At 36.8% G+C, this 26,035-nt stretch overlaps 1 protein-coding gene across 1 annotated transcript; it reads right to left on the reverse strand.

Moving 5' to 3' along the window:
- Positions 1-535: 535 nt before the first annotated feature.
- LOC114290523 (uncharacterized) lies at positions 536-26,035 on the reverse strand. Its single transcript, XM_082925212.1, has 9 exons — positions 26,030-26,035; positions 25,315-25,423; positions 24,683-24,773; positions 16,654-16,774; positions 16,415-16,558; positions 15,643-15,735; positions 15,473-15,567; positions 3,257-3,518; positions 536-850 (listed from the first exon to the last, which is right to left on the reverse strand). Exons 3-9 carry the CDS (start codon positions 24,739-24,741, stop codon positions 845-847), a joined length of 780 nt encoding a protein of 259 aa, XP_082781338.1. The 5' UTR covers positions 24,742-24,773; positions 25,315-25,423; positions 26,030-26,035; the 3' UTR covers positions 536-844.

Raw genomic sequence — 26,035 nt, forward strand, 5'->3', positions numbered from 1 at the left:
GTTGCTAGATTTGTCTCGGGAAAACGGTCGGGGAAGGTTTTGGCGACTAAAAAAAATTTAGTCGCCAAAAGTCCTATAAATGGCTACTAATGTTTTAGTAGGGAAAAGTATGAGGTATTGGCGACTAAATATTTTTTAGTAGCCAAAAATCATAAATTGGCGACAAAATATTAGTCGTCAAAAATTTTCAAATAAAATTAATTTTCATTTTCAGCGACTAAAACTTTTAGTCGCCCAAAGTATCATTTATTATTAGCTACTAAATATTTAGTCGCCAAAAAAAATTAATTTTCATATTTTTTTTTAGCTACTAAACTATTTAGTCGCCTAAAGTCTTATATATTTTTTACTACTAAATTTTTAGTTGCAAAAAAATCTTTGGTTTGTTTTTGGCTACTAAATTTTTAGTAACCAACAAGTTTTATTTTGTTTTTTTGGCTACTAAACATTTAGTCACCAAAAACTTTATTTAGTGTTTTTTTTTTTATTATTATTAATTTCTGCACAACCTGTATTTATTTCGTGCAACCTGCACCCTATATATAAACAAAACAATACATATGTCTATTTCTATTTCACTTTCAACCATCCAAAAATTTGGTCTTGTAACATCAAATTCTATACAAACCAAATATAATCCAACCAAATATAATCCAACCCAAAATAATAATTCCATACAAACAAATAATCATACAAAAATGATGTCCTCCGTATATCAAAAAGAAATATCCACTGGTAATCTATACCCACCAGAAAATAATTTCATCTCTGTTGGATCAACAATTATTGCAGTAATTGGTAGTGGAAAAGCTCGAGTTTGTGAAAGTCTTCCAGTAACAAGGTCTCATACCTATAACACGAAAATAAGTCATTTCGAGAAACAAAAATACTCATGCTAGGAAGATATTATTATGAAACATTTAACATAATTAAGTAATCTTGCATGTGCCATCGAGGGAGCTTGATAAAACATTTAACAAAAATACCAATGCTAGGAAGATATTATAAAGAGCTTTTTCTTTGACAATACTTGGACTGGACTTTTTCATTAATATAATCACGACATTTAGCTAACCAGCTGTTTTAGACCATCGCATCATGTTTTGGATGAGAAGAAAGAAGAAAATCAACTAGGACACGAAGGGGGAAAAACAGCAAGAACATGAAACACTTGTTATCGATTTCAACACATTTTTCACAGTTGTCCCCATAATTTTTATAAATATCATTAACACATCATTTTGGATATATTTTTTATTTAAACTGTCTGTTTTTAAAATACCCAAAAAGTATGGGATACTTGTAAACAGGGAATCATCTCAATTCACCCCCAATTAATCTAGACAGACACTAGAATTAGATATTCGACATGCACTGAGAAAATTTGTAAGCATTAACACAATATTCACATAATGAGAAGATGAAGTGACATATTTTCCCTCATTTATCACTAACATTTATATGATCCTAACATTCTTTGTTTTGTATTGGCATTTGTAACCATGCAATATTACAAGTTGCATTTTCTCAACCTACGGGTCCGAATAACATTCCGTCAGTTGTCACAAGTCATATTTGGCATGGGGAAGCTGTTCGTGCCGGCCACAATGCGAATCAAGGGCTGTTTTGAATTTTCGCCCCCGAAACGCCCTTTTTCGACTAAATTTTGGCGTATTCGTCTCTAACTCCCAACCTATGGGTCCGAATAACATTCCGTCATTTGTCACAAGTCGTATTTCGCATGGGGAACGTGTTCGTGTCAGCCACATGGCGGTTCGGGGGTTGTTTTGAATTTTCGCCCCCGAAACGCCCTTTTTCGACTAAGTTTACGGCGTATTCGGCTCTAACTCTCAACCTACGGGTCCAAATTACGTTCCATCAATTCTCACAAGTCCTATTTGTCATGACAAAGCTATCCGTGTGAGCTATACACGGTCGTTCGGGGACTGTTTTGAATTTTCGCCCCCAAAACGGCCTTTTTCGACTAAGTTTAGCGCGTATTCGGCTCTAACTCCCAACCTATGGGTCCGAATTATGTTCCGTCAATTCTCACAAGTCCTATTTGTCATGGCGAAGCTATCCGTGTGAGCTACACGGTCGTTCAGGGACTGTTTTGAATTTTCGCCCCTGAAACGCCCTTCTTCGACTAAGTTTAGGGCGTATTCGGCTCTAACTCCCAACCTACGGTTCCGAATTACGTTCCGCCAATTCTCACAAGTCCTATTTGTCATGGGGGAACTGTCCGTGTGAACCACACGGTGGTTCGGGGGCTGTTTTGATTTTTCGCCCCTGAAACGTCCTTTTTCGACTAAGTTTAGGGCGTATTTGGCTCTAACTCCCAATTTACGGGTCCGAATTACGTTCCGTCAATTCTCACAAGTCCTATTTGTCATGGCGAAGCTATCCGTGTGAGACACACGGTGGTTCGGGGGCTGCTTTGACTTTTCGCTCCCGAAACACCCTTTTTCGACTAAGTTTAGGGAGTATTAGGCTCTAACTCCCAACCTACTGGTCCGAATTACGTTCCGCCAATTCTCACAAGTCCTATTTGTTGTGGGGGAACTGTCCGTGTGAACCACACGATGGTTCGGGGGCTGTTTTGATTTTTCGCCCCCGAAACGGCCTTTTTCGACTAAGTTTAGGGCGTATTCAGCTCTAACTCCCAACCTACGGGTCCGAATTACGTTCCGTCAATTCTGACAAGTCCTATTTGTCATGGCGAAGCTATCCGTGTGAGCACTTGAGCTGGTTTAACCCCCTACATTTTGGACACAATCATTGCTTGGTCAACAAGTTGACTCTTCACTAATAAATTGGGTATTGCATTATTTAATTACTGTCGCTTAATTAAACTCCGTGTTGGTTTTACCGTCACCAACACCATATCAGCACAATGCCTTCCTTTAATTAACCTAATAAATAACATTATGTAATTAAACCAAAGAAGCCCAAAATGAATCAAAAGCCCACAAATCAGGTTAAAGAAAATGACTGTTAATTATGCTGCTCTATTTAATTCAGCTAGAACCTGATAATTATTTCAAACATTAGAGTTATGTTGGTCAATATGTCAAATGTTAAGTCTTCATTTCCATTTTGTTTCCTTAACTTTTGCATCAACAAAGGGTATTTTCCATAAATTGATGGCAAAAGACAATGAAACATTCTAGTTTATGATCAAAACGACCTACCAAACTAAGTAGTGAAGTACAGAAGACAATAAAACAATGGGAAACAAACTCAATTAAACACTCACCAAAACTCTTGCAGCCAAGGCTTTAGAGGGGCCTCTGTTTGCAAGTGTGGTCAGAGCTACCTCTGCTGCAGCATGTTCTGCTTGCCTCAAGGTAGAACAGAACGTGCGGCTTTCAAATGTCTCTCCATTAAAGTTGACAGTGGCTTTAAATCGGGGGGCATGATCTGGACCTTCTTGGATACATGAATAAGACGGCAGGTTGAAGCAGCTTCTCTGAGCCAATTCTTGTAATTGGTTTTTATACATGCCTATATATGATATGCTACCATAAATTAATCAAGTCAACTATCTTGTACTTCAAGAGAGAAATAGAACAATAAAGATGAAGCTCCTTTATTATGTTAAAACACAGTTATGCACCTGACTAGAAAATTTGAGCACATTTCCCTGCCAACTTAATGACAGCATTAATAAAAGCAACAAAATATCATGTTTAAAATCCTTCCAGGAAGTTTACCCAAGAAAGATGATGAAAAAAAGATCAAACTTATTTTACTAATAGAAAGCAAAAACTACATTTTAGATTATCATTTGTTTGAGTGAATAGATTGTGAGCAGATATACAATCAGTCACAATGAGAAAAGCACAAAAACATTCTTCACTTGAAGTTTGAAAAAAAGCAAGTCCAACACACCATTCATGTTTTCGCATAAAAAGGCCAAAGCCCAAACGACCCCTAAATTTCTAGTGTTTGTTTAGGATAATTCAAAAACTGTTCCAGTGAAGTTCAAACTTGTTTTTGGGCGGCTAGCATACTGTTAAACCAGCCCATAGTTGGTATCAACTTTAAGCAAAGACTATATCTTCCATCCAAATTTGATCTGAAAGGCATAATGTGCTAACCAAACACTTGAGTCACATCCAACCCTAGCTGATATGTTTCAAGATCTTTTAAGAAACTAGTATATGCATGTAGGATACAAGGAGAGTCCACCTACAACTGCCACCACTATATTATCATACTTCAAAATATCTTAAATGAGTTCACACATAAACATAGTACAAAGATAATATCTGTCCAAGTTCACGGAAACAACAGGAATTTTCCCTTTTGTTAATCCACTAGTTTTGTAAATAATTTCAATGTCCCTCCATTTGGCTGCTGAGTAAATCTAGGAAGATAAGATAAAAATATTTTTTAAAGCTTGTTCAGTCCGTTTCAAAAAATTAGAAAAACTTAGTCAAGTAAGCCAAATTTTAGCTTACATCCATCCTAATTTCCTTTCTTTTCAGTTTTTTTTTGATCAACAACAAAAGCTTTATTAATAAAACTGAAAAAGGAGAGAAGAGGATGAGGCATCCTCTGAATACAAAACAGTGAGAAGACAACAAGAAAAAGCTCCTAACCGACTAAAAACAATCAAAAGCTTAGAATGCACACACCGCTAACCAATCTCTAGCTAACAAAAAGAGTGGAACTCCTTTAAATAAAGAGTTCCCCGACACCCAAAAAGAAGATAAGTGACAAACATGATCCCATAAACAATCCACCTCCCGAAATTTATCTTCAAACAACCTCTGATTACGCTCCCACCATAGCACCCAAAAAGTTGCAAAGACCACACAAGTCCATAAAATTTTGGCTCTCTTCGATCCTCCAAATGTATGAAAATCAATTACGAGCATATGCACGATCCTTTTTGGGGCCACCCACATACCGTTTCCAACACGAAACAATCTATGCCATAGATTCAAAGCTATTGGACAATGCAAGAATAAGTGATCCACGGATTCCCCGCTCTTACAACACAGAATACACCACTGAGGATTTAAAAGACGATTTGGTCTCCTTGTCTGCAATGTATCATTGGTCAAAATTCCCCCATGAATCAAGGCCCACATGAACACCTTTACCTTTAAGGGAACACAAGCCTTCCAAACTTTTTTACAAAAAGGGAATTGAGGGATTTGAGGATTATCGATGATGTAGTCAAAAAAAGACTTGCAAGAAAATATGCCGGACGAATGAAGTGCCCAAACCCTCTTATCCTCCAAAAGAGGAGATAAAGAAAAGTGATCAACTCTAGATAATAAAGAAACGAACTATGAAGCCTCCCTATCATTAAAATTTCGAGAAAAATCAAAGTTTCAAGCAATTGGAGCTAAGAGAGAGCAAGCCATGGAAGCAATTGAAGAATTATGAGAACGAGCCACTCGATAAAGATGCGGAAAATCCGCGGCAAAAGAAGATTGACCCATCCAAACATCCTCCCAAAACCGAACAACTTCCCCATTACCCACCCTTACAGAAAGATGTCGAGACCAACATGTGAAAATTTGAGAAATTGACTTCCAAGGAGCACAACAACTACCCCTTAAAACCACTCGTGAATCCCTACCATTGTCCTGAATCCCATATTTGCTTCTAATAACCGAATGCCATAATGAATCAATCTCCAGTGGAAATCTCCATAACCACTTGCCAAGAAGGGCCAAGTTCCTAGCAACAATGTTACCGATAGCCAAACCCCCTTTCTCCTTAGATAACGACACCACCTCCGAATTCACCAAATGATCCTTTTTCCCCTCATCCTTACCTTCCCAAAGAAAATCCCGCATCAACTTTTCTATTGACCTTGCCACCTTAACCGGAATCTTGAACAAAGATAAATAATAGATAGGAATTCCGCTCAAAACAGTCTTAACCAAAGTGTACCTTCCCCCTCGAGATAATAAAGCCTTGCTCCAGCCGTCCAATCTTTTGCCAATCTTTTCCATTACTGGAGTCCAAAAAGCTTCACTCCTAGGATTACCCCCCAAAGGAAGATCCAAATACTTAATCGGAAGGGACTCTATACCACAACCTAAAAGAGATGCCCTACTCTGAAGTTGATCTTGTTGCATATTAATTCCCACCACACTACTTTTTCCCAAATTAACCTTGAGTCCCGAAATAAGCCCAAAGATTCTCAAGATCGAATACAAGTTGAATATCTGATTTTCATCCCCCGTAGAAAAAAAGATAGTATCATCCGCATATTGTAAATGGGTCACACTAACTCTATCCCGCCCCACCTCCAACCCCTCTACAAGACCTGTTTCTTTAGCTCTATCAACCATCCTACCCAAAGCATCCGCCACCAAAATAAAAAGGAAGGGAGAAAGAGGGTCCCCTTGTCAAAGTCCTCTCGAAGCCCTAAAACACTCCCCTGGTTTCCCATTAACTATAACTGACATATTGCAGGTCAACAAACAACCCCTAATCCAAGATCTCCACCTCCCGCCGTATCCTTTCTTATCCATAACAAAATCTAAAAATTGCCAATGCACATTGTCATATGCCTTCTCAAAATCAACCTTAAAAATAAGCCCTTCCCTCCCTGAACTCCTATATTCCTCCACTACTTCATTTGCCACTAAGGCAACATCTAAAATTTGTCTACCTTTCACAAAAGCCCCTTGCACCCTAGACACCGTATCCCCTAAAGACATCCTAAGTCTTTTTGATAAAACCTTTCCCAAGATCTTATACAATGACGTTACCAAACTAATAGGCCTAAAATCTCCAATTCTAACAGCATTGACTTTCTTAGGAATTAAACATATGAATGTGGCATTTGAGCTCAAATTAACAATTCCGGACTCATAAAATTCCAAAAACACTCTCAACAAATCCCCTTTCACCACCTCCCAACAATCTTGAAAGACAGCCATAGAAAAACCATCCGGACCTGGAGCTTTATCTCTCTCACAATCAAAAACCGCCTCTCGAATTTCTGATTCATCAAAAGGCCTTTCAAGCCATATTGTAATTTCCGGATCAATGGTTCCCCATTCTAGTCCTTCAATCCCCGGTCTACTCATCTCTTCCTTCGAATAAAGTTGGGAATAAAACTCATAAATGCCACTGACAATCTGATTCTCCCTGTCCTCCACAACCCTTGGATTTAATTCTAATCTCTTGATGAACTTCTTTTTTCTTTTCCCATCTGCAACCTTGTGAAAATTTTTTGAACTAACGTCCCCTTCCTTCAACCATTTGATCTTTGCTTTTTGAGCCCAATGAATTTGCTCCCTAAAAGTCAACTCCTCCAGTTTCAATCTACACTCGGATCTTTCCTTTCTCAATGACTCAACTAAACCCCCATGTGTCTCCAAATCATCTAACTCTACTATTCTACTCATCACCTCCTTTTTTGAAGATTCCAAAATCCCAAACACCTCCCTATTCCAACACTTTACCTTCTCCTTGACCATTTTCAACTTTCTCATAAATTTAAAACCTTCCCAGCCGTGACAACTAGCATTGGACCACCATTCCTCAAAATTTCGCTTAAAAAATGCATGCTCCAACCACATATTCTCAAATCTAAAAGGCGTCGGACCCCATTTTAATGGACAACTTTCGAGCACAATAGGACAATGATCTGAAACTATTCTAGGCAACGATTCTTGTTTTGAATTGGGAAAAACCCCATCCCATCCCAAAGAATATAAAAATCTATCCAGTCTACAGCACACCAAATTCTCTTGGAGATTAGACCAAGTAAATCTGGTATTACACAAAGGAGGATCCACCAACTCACACTCTCGTATGAACGAGTCAAAATCTCTCATCCCCCTAGTCGTTCTAATCCCATTAAGTTTTTCTGAAACCGTTCTAACCACATTAAAATCCCCCCCAACACACCAATTTGGTGAACACAACCCAAATAAGCCAGCTATCTCCTCCCAAAAATCCTTTCTCCTAGAAGGCCTCTTAGGGCCATAAACACCTGTCAACCACCACTCCGAATTATTTAAGTTCCTAAACCTAATTGATAACGAAAACTCCCCCACTATTGTTTCACACTCAGAAACAACTCTCTCATCCCACAAAATCAAAACACCCCCTGATCTACCACTTGCAGGCAAACACACCCATCTCCTATGTCTAACCCCCAAAGGCTTTGCATGAACCTTCTCTCACATACTTCTACTTTGGTTTCCTGTAAAACAACAATGTCCGGTTGATGATGTCTAAGAAAATCCTTGATAACACCCCTCTTTTTCCGAAAGCCCAGACCCCTAACATTCCAGCTAAAAATCTTCATAAGGAAACCTTATCTCCCCTACCCGCCCCACTTCTCCTCTCATAATTCACTGAACTTGCTAGATTCTTTAATTCCCTAGCCCCCTTTTTACTACTATCACCTTCATTTCTAACAGCTGACCCCCTCGTGGGCCTATTACTCACCCTACCCGACCCAAACATATCCTTAATTCTAACTAATGACAACCCCATGACCTGCAATAGTTGCAAAAAATGAGGAATCTCACTCTCCTCAATTGGGCAAGTTGCATACTTGCTCAACTCGTTCAACCATCTTTCTGTTTCATCCTTCTCTCCACTAAAACCCTGGTCCCCCTTGTCAAAATGATTTCTGGAAATCCTACACTGATTATCGTTCACCTGACCTTGAGATATAGTTGCACATAAGGACTCAGACACTAAGGTAGATTGCATCACCGTGGCCCTCGGGATATCAACTGTAACCCCTTGTACAACAGTGTCAACTAAAGAAACATCATGAACAGGGCAGAAAGAATTGGACTGAAGAGGCAAAGACCACCCATCCCGAACCCCATCCCCAGAAGAGGAAGAATCTGGAATAGCATGTAATCCCTCTTGGAAAGGTGAAACTTGTAAACCTTGGGTATCGGAAGAACTGACCTGATTCAAAGCTTCAGGAACCTTACCGAAATCCTCATCCAAAGTGGTACAGTCTACATTAAAGAATCGGTTGAGATCCCAGTCACTATCTACTTGCTCACCCTCACTAATTTCCCCTTCAGACTTCGATTCCGAGCTTGCAGATGATCCATAATCCTCCAAATTTTGCAATACCTCGTGTATCTCAAAATGACCCTCATCCACCTCATTAATCTGCTTTTCCGAGCTCCTTATCACCTCCATCAATTCCTGAATTCCAGTCTCTGTCCTCCCATTGAGTCCCTGTAAATCCCCCACTGATCTATCGACAACATCTGCCAGCCCAAAATGGATCTCCTCTGTGCTCATATCTCTGCGAATGGGTGACAAGATTTGTATAGCATGATCGACTTGATCTAAGCCTTTGCATGGTGTAACTTTACTGGCCTCCTTCATCGTAGAGCTACGTCGAAGACCCTCTTCTTCATCGAACCCTGTAACCCGCTTGAAACCCGACCCCGAAACCTCAATCGGGTTGGCAAAAGAGACCTTAGGGCCTTTAAAAACACTTGGGCCCCTTTCAAGAGGCAGCCCAGATGTTGAAATTTCAAAATTAATTGGGCCCTTCTCCTTATGAGTATGGCAAGCATATGGAACTGAAAGCTGTGGCCCATCAGCGTAGCTATTATCTGATACTAACACTTCGTGGGTTGAGCCCCCTTCATTACCAGGCCCATTAAAATTGAAGACAAGCCCATTCACATTATTCTTCCCAAGTCGACTTCCCCGATCGACCTTTGCAATTCCTCCATTATCTTCACCCTCCTCGAGCGTGTCACCCAACTGCCTTCTCATCTTCTTCGTGCCATGTGTCGAGCTTGTCCCCTGAGGCTCCTCGTCTTCCCCTTCTCCGGCTCTGGGTTCACCTGAAAAACTCCATCGCCGATGTACCTCCATTCTTCCGACGGGCTTTGACAGAGCCTTCAAACGCACAACCACCGAGATCCCATCGAACTGAACATGGAGTTTTGCAGGTAAGGACCCATTTTCTTGGAGTCAATAAATTATTTATCATTAAAGAAATAAACTTGAAATCAACCCTAAAACAAAACTTCAAAAAGAAAATCAAACAACAAAATATCGGATCCTTCAATGCCTCATTTTTCAGACCTAACTTCAGTACACTTTTCAAACTCCTCCAGTCCCAGTAGCAAGCATTAATTCTTCATTGCTCCATCTATTCTTTAGTGGCCTTGGGACAGAAATTGAAAAGCAATACCACATATATGATAAACCACCAGAACAACCATCATCAGATCAACAACAACAACCATCAGATCAACTTCCCAGATTAACTGAATAACTAATACAGTTAGAGTTAGTAAGGTTGTTATTTTACTGCAGTTAATAAACTATTAGATGTTGAGTTTATATAAACCATGGTTAGGATATAAGACTGCTTGTATATATAGATCAAATACATTACTGTATGTGTCGTATGAATTCAATAATACCAAATCTCTTCATGGTATCAAAGCCGATTTAGCTTCAACAAGCTGTGGTTCTTCTTCAATGGCAGATTTGTGATCCGGCAGATTTGTGATCATTGACAGAGTCACAAATGTCTTCATCAATGGCTGATGCTGATTCTCCTCAGTTCGTTTGTGACTGTTAAGTTGAATTCATCCAACTACATCATCTGGAAGAATCAATTGCTTAATCTACTTAAAGCAACAAAACTCCTCTGTTATGTTGATGGATCGAAGATCTGTCCTTCTCCTACTGTAATTGATTCAAGCAATAAAACAATTCTGAATCTAGAACATGCACAATGGTTAACCATTGATGCACATTTACTGAGTTGCATCACTGCAACCCTATCTCCAACAATTTTCACCACTGTTTTCCATTGCACAACCAGTTGTGAGGTTTGGTCTGTTCTTGAAAAGAGATTCACTTCCTTATCTCGATCACACATCCATCGGTTAAAGAATAAGCTTGGTCGTTTGACAAAAAAAGGATCCACTATGGAGGAGTATTTGTCAAATATCAAAGCTATTGCAGATCAATTGGCATTAGTTGCTTCTCCTGTGAATGATGAAGATTTAGTTCTCATAATTGTCAATGGTCTTCCTGATGAATACAGTGCATTCAAGACCATAATCCGAGCAAGATCAGATCCAATTTCCATAGAGTCCTTGTGCTCTTTACTTTGTTCTGAAGAGATTCATGTTGAACATGTTCTTAAGCATACTCATGCCTCTGGAATTCCATTTGCTTATACAGCCACTAGTGGTCACAGATCTGCTTCTTCCAATTCTAGGTCTTCTGGAAGCACTTCTGCTCTTACTAATTCTGGAGGAGGTCGAGGCTATAGAGGCAATTTCAACAGAAATGGGAGCCGATTTTATAGAGGTTCTCGAAGAGGAGGAAGGCTTTCTGGTTTTCAGCAGTCTCAGCAGTCTTATCAACATGCTTCACAACATGCTCCTCCTTCTTCCTCATCTGCTGTTATCTGTCAGATTTGTGGCAAAATGAATCATTCTGCCTTAGAGTGTTGGTACAGAATGGATAATTCTTTTCAGTCTCAGTCTCGTTCTACTCCTAAAGCTTATGCTGCTTCTGCATCACCACCTTCACCACAAGCTACCTGGTACATTGATTCCGCAGCCTCTGATCACATTACTAATGATCTGACTAACTTCTCTTTACATGAGCCCTATCATGGTCCAGATCAAGTCACTATTGAAGATGGTTCCTCACTTCCTATTCACAATACAGGTAAAGGTATTCTGCCAACACCTTCTCCTCTCCTTAACAAAATTCTCCATGTGCCTTCCATTGCTTCTAATTTGCTCTCTGTTCACCAACTCACTTCTGACAACAACTGTTCTATTACTTTTGATGCTAATACCTTTACTATTCAGGACAAGGCTACCAACAGAATTCTGCATAAAGGTTGCCATTCTAATGGTCTTTATCAGCTTTCTGCACCTAGTTCACAGCCAGCTTCACATCCAGCTACTTGCTATCACAGTATTTCTACTTCTGCACCTAATTGGCATTTCAGATTAGGTCATCCATCATTCAAGAAACTTCAACACATTGCTACTACTTCTAAACTTTCTTCCCTTTCACACACTACCACTGGTTTATGTTCTCATTGTTGTGTCTCTAAGACACATAGATTACCATTTACTTTGTCAAATTCTACTGTTAATAAGCCCTTTGCTTTAATACACTCAGATGTATGGGGCCCTTTCTCTGCTTCTGTATCTGGATTTAAATACTATGTTGTTTTCATTGATGACTTCAGTAAATTTACTTGGTTATATCCTCTGCATTTTAAGAGTGAAGTCTTTCACAATTTCTTGAATTCAAGGCCATGGTTGAAACACAATTTACTACTTCTCTTCAAATTTTACAAAGTGATAATGGTGGTGAATATCTAGCTAAAGAATTTCAGAATTTTTTGTCCTCCAAAGGCATCTTGCATCAGCTCACATGTCCTTATACTCCTGCAAAGAATGGGGTTGCCGAAAGAAAGCATCGCCATCTCATTGAAACAACTATTGCTCTTATGCATCACTCTTCCTTACCTTGTCATTATGGTTTGATGCATTGGCTACTGCAGTTGTTCTTATCAACCGACTTCCTACAGCTAAACTTCAATTTCTCAATCCCTTTGAGGTTCTCTTTCATAAGCCACCTGATTACTCTTTTCTTCGTACTTTTGGTTGTCGTTGTTATCCTTGGTTAAAACCATATACTTCTCACAAGCTTCAACCTCGCTCCATTCCGTGTGTCTTTGTTGGTCACCATCCTGCTATTAAAGGATATCGGTGTTTGGATCCTGTCACCAACAAAATTTACACATCTCGCCATGTTGTTTTTGATGAGCATCTTTTTCCCTTTTCTTCTTCTTCTTCTTCGTTGTCTTCTTCATCTCCCTCTCTTCCTCAGTTACATTCCTTTTTCTGGTTTACCTCTTCTCCGCATGTCAGTCCACAAACTGTATCCAATATCCTTCCCATGTCTCATCCAGCTGCTACTGTCCCTGCAGCCCCAGCACCAGCTGCAGCTACAGTCATCTCATCAACTTCTCAGTCTACTTCTCCAGCTTTTCCATCACCAGCAGCTCCACCAGCATCTCTGTCTGCTCCGCTGTCTGCTTCTACAGCATTTCCATCAGCTGCAGTTCCACCAGCATCTCTGTCTGCTCCTCCAGCAGCAGCAGCAGCAGCAGCAACTCTGTCTGTTCCTTCCTCAGCTCCACCAACAACTGCCCCAACACACCCACTGGCTCCGTCTATTCCTATCTCTGCCTTGACTATTGATTTACCATTTCCATCTCAAGTTTCTCACAATATTCATCCTATGGTCACCAGGTCCAAATCTCATCTTCCTGCTGCTGCCTTTGTTGCCACTTCTGTAATTGAACCTGCTTCCTTCCAAGAAGCTTCTCAGTCTCCTTCTTGGACTCAAGCTATGCTTGAAGAGTATCAGGCTCTGCAAAAGCAGTCCACTTGGTCTCTTGTTTCTTTACCACCCAACAAACAAACCATTGGATGTAAATGGGTATGCAGATTAAAGACTCACTCCGATGGCTCCATTGCTCGGTATAAAGCCCGGTTGGTCGCCAAGGGCTACCTTCAAGAAGAGGGTGTGGATTTCCAGGAGACTTTCAGTCCTGTGGCCAAGCAACCTACCATTCGTATTTTATTGTGTCTTGCTCTTCACTTCAATTGGTCTATCAAACAGCTTGACATCAGTAATGCTTTCTTACATGGAGTGTTGGATGAAGAGGTTTACATGTCTCAACCTCAGGGGTTTATCGATTCCACTCGCCCTCATTTGGTCTGCAAACTTCACAAAGCCTTTTATGGCCTTAAGCAAGCTCCAAGAGCCTGGTTTTCCACTTTTTCCTCCTATCTTCTCTCTCAAGGTTTTCTTTCCAGTCACTGTGACTCCTCCTTGTTTGTTCGCAAAACCTCTACTTCTCTTACCATTTTGGTTATCTATGTTGACGATATCCTTGTTACTGGTAGTGATCCCTCCTTCATTACCTCTCTTCTTGCTCACATGCACACTGTTTTTTCTATGAAAGAGTTGGGTTTCATCAACTATTTTCTTGGCATCTCTGTCACTTCCTCTTCAACTGGTTTCTTCCTTAATCAAGCTAAGTATGCTACAGAAATTTTGGCTAAAGCAGGAATGCTTAATTGTAAGGCCTATGCTTCTCCTATGGCTATCAATTCCTCTCTGTCTTCTCATTCTGATGTTGATCTACCTTTTGACAACCCTTCTCTTTATCGAAGTCTTGTGGGTGCCTTTCAATACTTAACTATTACTCGTCCGGACTTGGCTTTTGCTGTCAATTCAGCTTGCCAGCATATGCACTGTCCTCTGGTTAGTCATTTTCATGCTGTCAAATGCATCTTACGCTACGTCAAAGGTACTATCCATTTTGGTCTTCAGTTTTCTCCTGGTCCTCTTGTTCTCCATGCTTACTCGGACTTTGATTGGGCTGGCAGCTCTGTTGATCGCCGCTCTACTACTGGGTTTTGTGTCTTTCTTGGTCCCAACTTGATTTCTTGGTCGGCCAAGAAACAACCCACTGTTTCTCGGTCATCTTCTGAGGCGGAATATCGTGCGTTAGCTCAAACTGCTGCTGAGCTTAGCTGGTTGGGCATGCTTCATACGGATCTTCATATCTCTTTTCCCACTCCTACACTCTGGTGCGACAATCTTTCTACCATCGCCATGACTAGCAATCCTGTCTTCCATGCTCGTTCTAAGCATATTGACGTCGACTATCATTATGTTCGCGAACGAGTGGCTGCCAAGTTTTTGTCTGTCCAACATGTAGCCTCTTCTGATCAGATAGCAAACATTTTTACAAAGCCTCTATCCGTTGCTCGCTTTCACTTGCTTCAGTCCAAGCTGTTGGTTGTGCCTTCACCCATCAGCTTGCGGGGGAATGATAAACCACCAGAACAACCATCATCAGATCAACAACAACAACCATCAGATCAACTTCCCAGATTAACTGAATAACTAATACAGTTAGAGTTAGTTAGGTTGTTATTTTACTGTAGTTAATAAACTGTTAGATGTTGAGTTTATATAAACCATGGTTAGGATATAAGACTGCTTGTATATATAGATCAAATACATTACTGTATGTGTCGTATGAATTCAATAATACCAAATCTCTTTAATATACAAAAATTAATTAATAAATAGAGCACATATCAAATATAGACTAGTCAACTTATGTATGGTATAGCAACAGTAGGGAAACAAGAAGGAAATAAAATCAAAACATTCTTTTGTTCATGTCATTCAGCAAGGAAATACATTGCTCGGTTTGTTTTTTTTTTTTTTTTTCAATGATGAACCTGATTTTCATTTTCTTCATCAATTTTGCTGATTCCAATGAAGAATGTGTTGAAATGTTTAAATCGACTGAAAAATTCAATGCAAACTGAAAGAGCGAACCATTTCACTTCCATGTGACATCCTAAAACACATTTCAGAATAAACAAGACCAAGGAAATTTGCAAGGAACTTTGACACCAACCTGGCAGCATAATTTTTTCGAGAATGGAGTGCTTGATACTCTAATGGACATATTTGCCCAGATATTCTTCTTCGGTCATGTAATTGGAGCTCCAACTGCAACAAATTTAGTTTCAAGTCGAGAACTCCAACATGGAAAGTTAAATAGATAGGTATTTTGGAATAGCATACAAATTTCAAGAGAATGCTCATTAGATGGTACATGACAAAAGGTGCATTTCCAAAACTCACCTCGGACGAAGCCAGAAACTGATACATTGCACTCTGAACATGACATGAACAGAAATCTTTTAAGTACACAGTGGGGCAGTTAAAACTAAAACTGTGTTTTTTCTAAGAAACTACTAAATTAACAATCACACATGAATGAATTACCTGTGGCATGCTATTAAGGTCCCCATCAAGTATGACAGGAATGTTGCCCCATTCTTGTCATAGTTTATGGGCCTTCTTAGAGCCACACAAACTAATACACGTGGAGAGAGAGAGGGAGAGAGTAACAGTGAAGATGAGGTAGCAGGAGCTCTTAAATGGTTTTCCTGAGTGAAATAATAGCAATCAAATACTAAGTTTCTTAGCTAATGAAGATGGAGGAAAACAAAAGCCTATTTCAAATCTTATTTGAAGTTGCAAGGTTCAGAGAATTTTCTTAAACGTCCAACCAAACAGAAGAGTAAAGTCAAACTACATCACTTTGCCACCTAAAATAGAATTGCAAATAAGTTGTGTCCATTCAAGGAGAAATAGAATTGCATAAATAATTTGCACCAGCGGGTATAGCACTACATTAACATTTAACTTAAAAAACAATCAACTTAGACAATGAAAAGAAAAATCTAAATTAGATGTAAAGGTAAATGTTTACTAGGATCAACCAGTCAGTTTTCTATAATGAAAAACCGGACATGACATTGCTATATTTAGAAATCTTAGAAAGATGAACCTGTTGAAACTGTGTAATCCTATGCATAGATTGATCGCTGGCTGTTCCACCGAAAAAAAGTTCCTGATTTTTTCTCTTCTTTGATGCTGGAAGGGTACCAAGATGTGAAGTCCCAATGGCCCCGTTAATTGCTGCGTTGGCTGCCTGTTGAATGTAAGACATAAAATTAGCATGGTCCCCATGGAAAAAACCCTTTCTCTCTTCATTTTCTTCAAACTTTTTGCAGTCCATGCATTTACAATTTTCAGAACACAGAACGTTGGCCTGAAAGCACTCGCAATGCTTCTTGAGCCACCCTGATTTTTTACAGTTACATCCTTTGTTGTGTATTTCCATTGCTGTAACCTCCCTTGCCTCTTCCTGCATTAGTTTTGTGAGTTCAACTACATGTCATTCTTACTGAGAAAGATTGATGTTTAAAAAATAAAATACAGATGTTAACCCAGGAATTATCAAATTTCAATAAACAATGAAACAAAACAAAATCCCTTTTATAGAAGCCTAATGTTTTGACTAAAGAGAAATCAAAAGGACTTGTGCCACAGTGAGAAATTTTGGACACATACAAGAATAAACAGGCTAACATTTAACACTGAGACCCATCCATTCATAGGAAAAGTTCATCATAGAGGATATAATTTACTATACTTGAGAGAGAGAGAGAGAGAGAGCGCTTTATTATTAGCAACATTTCAAATCTTTCACATTTCATAATTTTTCTTAAAAAGAAAATGCTCACTAGTCAATACTTAACATTGTACAAAGTAAGTAACGTAGTGACCCACTAAACGTGATGGATATGTAGTAGCAGGTAGCTCTACCAATTTCAGTGAGCAATAATAACATAGATTATTTTTACTTCATAAACTTTAAACATACACTCCCACACAAATTCTTAAAATAAAAAATAATACCTAGCACCTACAAATTACACCAAACAGAGCCAACAACTATAGGAAGAAAGAGGACCCATAGCCTTGAATCATCTAATTTGCAATCTTTTCTTGTGGTTCAATGATGTGCTGTGTGTATAATGCATTTCCCTGCAAAGATATATATATATATATATATAGCCTCTGTTAACATCATGTCACTGTTGCTTTACTTGATTCATTGTGTTTCTTTAGAAATTTCATGGCATGTTTCCCTTTGATCAGGTATGAGGTAGTTGACACGCATTGAAATAAAGAAAACAGAGTATGGTGGGAGAGCTTACAAAGTCTCAGCAATATAAAATGGACTAATTCAACTGCTTGGAAAAAAAAATGAAATTATTTCTTGAAAGGGATTGAGCCTCCTACATCCTTGGACTAGAAATTGATATGGACAAAGATATTGATGAGTAGGAATAGATGATTCAACTAACTGGAAAAAAAAAAAAATCAAATTTATTTTTCTGAAAGTGATGGCGCTTCATTTCATTGGGCAATATTATAATTTCATAGAAATTATAATTTCGAAAATCAAACCCATTTTCGACATGAAGAATATCATAATTTCATAGAAATAAAACACTTCAACCAAACCCATTATCGAAATCAACACAAAATTAAACTAAAAAAATCATATAAACCCTAGATGAAGTGTGAGAAATGGGGAAATAGGGGAAGGGAGAAAGAGAGAGAGAGAAACAGAGAGAGAGAGAATGGCTCGACACAGAGAGAGAGACCCAGATCGACAACGAGGGAGAGGACCGAACGCGACAGTGACAAACCTGTGATTTGCGGCAGTGTTGGTGGTAATTTCGGCAATGGCGGTGGCGACGTGCGACGGTGGGGATGGACGGTGGCCAGCGACAGTGGTAGTGACAGTCGGTGGTGAGAGGGAGAAGCAGAGGGAGAACTGCTGAAGAAAGAGAGAAGAGGCGCTGGTTCGTGGTTTGGAAACCAAAATATATATATTACACCATTGGCGACTAAAAGTTTTTAGTCGCTGAAAGTATTTCATAAATCCCTCCAAACTATTTAAAATATCTCCCTCCAATAATCTTAGTTCTTTGGCGACTAAAATTATTTTTCGTCGCTGAACATAAACTTTTGGCTACTAAAATTTTGGTTGCCAAAGGTAAAAAATAATTTTTTATTTTCCAATCGGCGACTAAAGCGTTTTAGTAGCCAAATCTCTACCTACGGCGACTAAAATTATTTTTCGTCACTAAAAATAAACTTTTGGCAACTAAAATTTTAGTTGTCGAAGGTAAAAAATAATTTTTTATTTTCCAATCGGCGACTAAAGCGTTTTAGTAGCCAAATCTCTACCTACGGCGACTAAATTTTTTTTTTGGTCACCAATTCTGGCATTTTTGGCGACTAATTTTTTTTTTAGTCGCCAATAAACAATATACCCCAACTAAAAAAAATTAGTAGCTAAATATTTTACTTTTGCAGACTAAAAAAATTTTTAGTCGCCATTTCTACAACTTTTGGCGACTAAATTTTTTTTAGTCACCAATTTTAGTCGCCAAAGGTGCATTTTATTGTAGTGACAAAATCACAAATGCCATAGCTACATCTTTTTAGTCGTAACTAAAAAAAAATAATGGGTCATAATCAAACAGAAAGACTTTTTTTTTCTAATCGTAATCACAATAACAATCACAATAGAAATAATCAACATCACAATCAATCATAACACAAAAAAAAGAATGTATATTATAGAATTTATCTTTAGAATGGCATATTATAAGATAATGATTATATATGAAGAAAAGGGGAAAAAGGAGGAGAGAGCATAGCAATTGACCTTGGTGACAGAGAGTAATGCGAGCGAAGAACTGAGAAGCGCTTTATTTTTGGTACAGAGCTTTAACAATGGAGGGTTTGGGGTTTGAATTAAACCCTAGTGTTTTTTCATGCTCTCTCTCTCTATCCCTCTCTTCTTTCCAAAGTTCTACTAGTCTCTAGTGTAAATTGTAGTTCCCTCTTAGCGAAACGCCTCTCTTTCTCTCTCTCTCTCTCTCTCTATGGAATTGTCCTTTTTTAGAGGCAAGTGTCATCTTTCCAAAGAAACAAAAATAGTAGTAGATGAATTACAAATACAATTCTTAGGATTTGTTTAAAATAAAAATAATACTTTTATTAATAAATTATTAAATTCATTCATAATTTTTAATAATATTATAAATATATTTTAATTAATAATTTGAATAATTTTATTGTTGTATAAAAAAATAATTATAAATTTTATTGTTGTTTTAAGTAACAAAATATAAAATTTTATTATTTTTTATTCACTCACAAATTCCAAAGAGCACTCCCTCTTTTACATCATACTCGCAACATTGTTGATTGTGTTGTTTTAGCACATTATTGTATCATAATGTTATATAAAGTAAAAATAATGCTACATATAATTTTATTTTTTATCTTATTTTTTCACTCCTAAATACAAAGCAATAAGATTCATAAGAAAGATATCGCCTATCAAACCCTTGATCTATCGTATTGGAGCAATTCGATAACAACGATTAGAGTCATATTCTATCATTTCTACAATGCCCATAGACTAAGTGCTTTGCTTCAGATCAATTCTTCACTGCAATCACTCTTTAATAGATCATGAGTGGGGGGTCTGTTGTCCTCCTCATTTAACCCTATTCTATCGTGTCCAAAACTACTTTGATGCTTACATATCTAATGATTGGTGGCAAGCAGGCAAAATAAAATCCAATTAAGCTTTGGCAAAGTTTGAGTGAAGAAGATCAAATTTATTTTTTCAATTTATCATTAGCAATCCACAGAAATGCAGCTTTAGTAAGATGCCCATTCAGCTATTTTCCCAGCAAACCATGTTGAACTATCCAAGCTTTGAACTGCTGAATAACTTCCTCAAATGGAATAGCTGCATCATGCCAAATGTTGCAAATCTACATAATTGATATCACCTTACCAGCAAAGGTAAAGAAAATCAAAGTTTGTTCTTCATGGATATCATCCAGCAGATTTTGTAGTAATTTTTTTCAGACTTTAGACAGTACAAGATACCATGGATTTGCATTAGCATAAATTAGAGATTGTCAAGCACCTGATGAATTATATAGTCCTTGACAAACCCCAGAATTAACAAAGGGAAGGCTAATATAGGGATATATAATTTGTTGAAACAAAGAAATCTCATCATATGTGCATAAAAATACCTTTGAGTGTTTTAATTGTAGATGTGACTCTCAGATAACTATAAAATTCATACTAAGTTGCAGGAATATTGTATTAATTATCTACCATACCTAAAGCATTCCAAGTTTTCTTTCTAATCAAACCTTATAATATAAGAAAATAACAAAATTTAGGCATACAGGCATCAATCGCATGGTTGGAGGAAGTTCTTCCTAAATCATTTAAGCACACAATGAAAAAGAGTGTAATTATTTGGATACAATGGAAATCTAATAGAATAAATAGAAAAACATGTGTTGTTCATTCTAGTCAATCACTCTGTTAGATTAAATGATACACAAACATATGAAGTCTCCTAGAAGAACATCTACAATAAGAAACACTACAAACACTGATTTTCATCTCTTTTGTTATACCTCTGTATTAACTGGTTCTGTGTATTAGTCAAAAATCTAGCTCAGGCAATTCACTGGTTGTCTGGTTCTGGTTCTGTCTAGCGGTTCTCAAGGATTTAGATTTTGAATAGTTTGGTTCAATTTACTGACATAGGCACAAATGGGGCTAAATCTAGCAATTTTATTATGACTGTAATGCTTGAAAGAATCAGTGAATGATAAACTAAACCCTAAACCCTAAAACATTATTTGTATTCCTTATACTCTGCTGCTGCATCGATCCTTAAAAATCTGTTTTCATCATTCTCCTTTTGGTGAAAACAAATGCAGATATTTCATACTATACTGTGAATGATTTTGTTGGCAGGGTAAGGCATCTCTACGTTGCATCGTTATATTTAAAGTTACCATATTTTCCTTATACAAATTTTTTTCTTTGGGAATGAGTTTGACCTTGGAATCATCCTTCAAATTAATGAATTAACCAAGATAATAAAGACACGTTACTTAGAAAACATCTTGCATAATGCTTTAGATTAAATGAACTCACTCAATCATTAAAGACATATCCTACTTGTTACCGCATTGTAGAATTAACAAAATGATAACATAGACTGAACCCAAATGTTGCAAGGTGGTTTTGCAACATTTTAGCAATGTTGTTAAAATTGGCAACAAAATGCGGACTTAAATTTGTTCTGATAAAAAATTATATGTATTACATCTTCTTATGGAGATATTGCCTGGTTGCAGGTGCAATAACACTAGCACAATGTTTGTTCTATAGAAATTTGTTTCCTTCCATTTCTCATCTTTAAACTCATCATCTCTCTTGTTGTCTTCATATCTTTAAGATTTTCTTTAGTTACTAAAAGATTACAAAATTAAGAATGTATCAATATGGATTTCCAAAATGAGTGAAGCAGTAGACACACTGGTTTATGAAGACACATCTACATCTTCTAGGTTGCAAAGAATTAAAACTAGGCACATCACAATTCAAATAGCATCATGCTTTATAATATGAAAAGGGAAATGTCATACAAACAAAATTTATATGCAAAAAATTCATACAGAACGATATGTCTCATTATATATATTCATTGGAAGTCAAAATGCTTCATTATTTTGATTCATAATTGCAATAATTGCATTACCACACCATTCTTGTCTTAAATTTTGTATGATTCTATTTGAATATCAATTTCAATATGAGAATTACATGGATCTAGACCTCATGACAATACCTAACTACATAGACATACCACAAGAAGCCTTCAAATGAAGCATGACTTAGCATAATATTCATATTGCAGTAGAGCTAAGAAATGCAGAATATTCATATTGCAGTAGAGCTAAGAAACTCCGGTCAATCTTGATAATCCATTTTTTGAAAACAAAAACTGCCTGGTCACTTAACCAAAAAAGGAAAAAAAAGGAAAACAAACAAAAGAAGGAAAGAACAAGAACAGAATCTCATTCTCCAAGGATTTTGAAATTTTTTAAAACTAAAGGCCTAACTATTGAAAGAAAAACTTCCTAGTTGAAAGGATCAACAAAACATAAACTTCATGTATATAGGCCCCTAATTGAAAAATAAAATAAAATGAAATATAAAATTAAAAAAAAAAAAAAAAAAAAACTCTTCCTTAAGGCGATGGAAATTCTTCTTATTCAAAAAATCCTAATAAAAATGGAAAAATGCATCTTAACAATAATAAATATACAAGGGAAATGGAATTTAAATGAAAAATTTTCCGATGTAAAAATATGCTAAATATTTAAATATTTCAAATTTGCTCTTTAAGATTTTACCAAAGGTTGCAAGAACAAGAAAATTGGGCTGGCATGCCTCACATATTAAGGGATATGTATGTTTTATTATTTTTTAGTTCACAGTTAAATGAGGTACATTAAAAGTAAAATGAACAAAATATATTGTACCAAAGGAGATGAATAATCAACATACAATTAGAACCATTGCCAAAGAAGATGAACAACGAAGAAACTAAAGAAATGATATGAAACAAAGATAATTTAAAACAGGACAGAGCAATAAACATAACATGCTTAATTCCAAAAGACAATTACATACAGTGTATTGAGACAATGAACACATAATGACATACAATTTCCAAAAGACAGTTTTGATACAACAAACATCGTTTGATTTCCATGTGCTAGTTGATTAGGCAAGCAAGGTAAAAAAAAAAAGATTCTTAATTCTAAAGCACATAGATGGAAAATTTTTGAAATTGGAATTAAGAAAATAAATGAAAACACATGGACCAGATTATGATATCAAGAGATTCATAACAACCTGGAAACTTCACTTGCTGTCTAATATGTCAACAAAATCAATGGCCATAAACTCATCCTCAATCCAAAGTCTAATCTCAAGAGAATTGAAAATGCAAAAGACCATTCGCCTAAAGTGTGAACTTGGCATGCTACTGAGTTTCAAAAAGCACAAGTTGGACAGATATTTTTCAAATAATTATTACAAGAGATATCAAGCTTACCAATTGGCAACTCCCAAAACTCTACAAACAAATAATACTGAGGGGAGGACATACACTCAAGTTGAATAATTAGATTAACCTTCTCTCCCCTTCTCATGGTGTTGAGTGCTTTTGGCAATGTTGGACAAAATGGCCTAAAAGAATCAAACATAATGATTTTCCCATAAAAGATGTCAGTGGAACTATACCCTTATACTTCACTGCATTATAAATGTTTAATCCAAAACATTGAAAACAAATGCAAATCATTATTTTAATAGCCAATTACCATCTTTAACATGAAATTCGACTCCCTTCTGGTGTTGTTGCAACCATAGCACCATCATCCAACCTCACGTGATACGCAATTGCATCAGAAACCAAAAAAATTCCTTGAATCATTGTTCTAACAAGAATAATAACAGTTGAAAACTGCAGCCTAAATAGGGCTGGCCTTGACTTTTTTAGGGCCCAAGGCGAACTCAAAAAATGAGGCCCAAATCATCATACATAGTTTAATATTGAGATAAATTTTAAACATTTTCGATTGTTAACATTATTAGTTTATTCACACTTCCTGGCGTAGTAGATTGAATTGTAAAATTTGATAAACTTCAACTTAAAAAAAATATATATTTTTCAAAAGACAATTATAATTGGTATAGTCAAATAATATTCTATAAATAATTCATGCATTTGGCAAACAACCATCCATTACTTTTAAATAATTTACGAATTCAAATTTTTTAAAAAAAAATTAAAACTTCATTTTTAAACTACTAATACTATTATGTAGTATTTGGTTCATTGAAATGAAATGAAATTAAATAGAATGATCATTTCTTATTAGTCTTTTTGGACATTATGTCGGGGTGATTTTCATTTTATTTTATTTTTTAATTTCAATGAACCAAACATAACTTAAGATCGAAAATTATTTGGGGGTCCTATTTTTAGACAAAATTTGGGGGCCTGAGGCGGCAGCCTTGCTCGTAGTGCCTCAAGGCCGGCCCTGAGCCTAAACAACCTAAAAACATAGAACTTGTCATCAATGAAAATCATATGGAATCAAATAATTAATAATAAACAAACAAGTTATATTACCGAGAACATAATCTAAATCACTGGGTGGGCCAATTTGTTCTCCCTTCTCCATCACTTTCTTAATAATTCCACCATCCTTGCAAACATCTATATTGTGATCCATGAGATGAGATTCAAACTGAATAACACAATTGAGAGGGACACCATTTCTACCTGTGGTTCATAACCCAAATCAGGGGCAGCGTCAACAATGCCATCTCCCCCTTCTTCATGGTAATGATTGCATGGTCCAATACCACTTGACCTAACCAACCCATCAATAAACCAATCAAGTTGAAGTAACCCAAACGTAACTCCATGAAAATAAAGAATCACAATGAAATACTTTTGCATCCGAAAATACTAAGTTTTCAATGCTTTGTTTTTGAATTTTAATGTAATGTCTTTAAAGCTAGAAATCCATCAATTTTGTTAGTGGAGATAGCACTCTTTAGCATCATTGGTATAGTTTTTGAATATAAGTTCTCATTGTTGCTCACAGCAATGGCTCTCGTTGATTGCATTTATGTCGAACAAATGGTGTGCCTAATTTGTGTATGCACTAATAAGCAACCATGAGAACAGAAGCATGCAAATCAGATATCAATATATCCTTATATAGCAGGAAAAGGAGTAGAAAACCACTAAATTACATACCAGATTGTGGAGTTTGGGCTATAATTTGTGAACCTAGAAACAACGAAGCAGAACCAAGATAGGAAGTGAAGCAGAACCAAGATAGGAAGTGAAGCAGAACAAAGAGTATAAACATATATATATATATATGGTTTTGTGCACCAACTAACCGACTCGCTTATCCAACCCACGTAGCTGCACAAGCAAACAAAGAGCACCACCTCGTCCAATTGATATTTTGTAGGTACCAATTTCAGCACATCCCAGCACATGGCCAAACTTCACCAAAAAAGAGAGAAAAAATTAATTTCATTCAAGAAAAGACCCTGTTTGAAGTTGATAATAAAAAAGATGAAACTAACATCTCTCCTTCAACTTGAAAATAATTAATTTTTTCAACTTATTTAATCTATTTTTGCAGCATAAATGATATACAAAAATTGTACCAAACACTCTTGCACATATTCTTTGAAAACCAACTATATAAGCAGATAGAATAAGCTAAACCAAACAAGGCCAATGTCCTCTGTGACAATCGTCCATTGTAGGACTTTAAACTTGAGCTGCATAGTGTTCATAGGTTGGAAGTGCATTACGTGTTATTAAATAAATTGATTTGCCTAAATTGAAGTTGGTTTTTGATTTTTTTTTTTAAGATAAATATTTTTTTTTTCTAAAAACAAATAACATAAACAAGTAACTTTTCCTACTGCATTACTGACCTGAATTTTCAGTTCCTGCAAAACCTGGTAACTTCAGAATTCTATCTTGGTTGCTTTCAGCTGCATATGGGTTTTAAGTGAACATATTCGTATTCATATTTTCAACAAGTCTAATGGTTATACTTTGGTTTACAAATACCATCGGGAAGATTTCATTAATTACCTGTGC

The sequence above is a fragment of the Camellia sinensis genome, chromosome 4 (genome assembly GCF_055761805.1).
Source record: "Camellia sinensis isolate YWXY chromosome 4, ASM5576180v1, whole genome shotgun sequence".
Taxonomy (NCBI): Eukaryota; Viridiplantae; Streptophyta; class Magnoliopsida; order Ericales; family Theaceae; genus Camellia; species Camellia sinensis.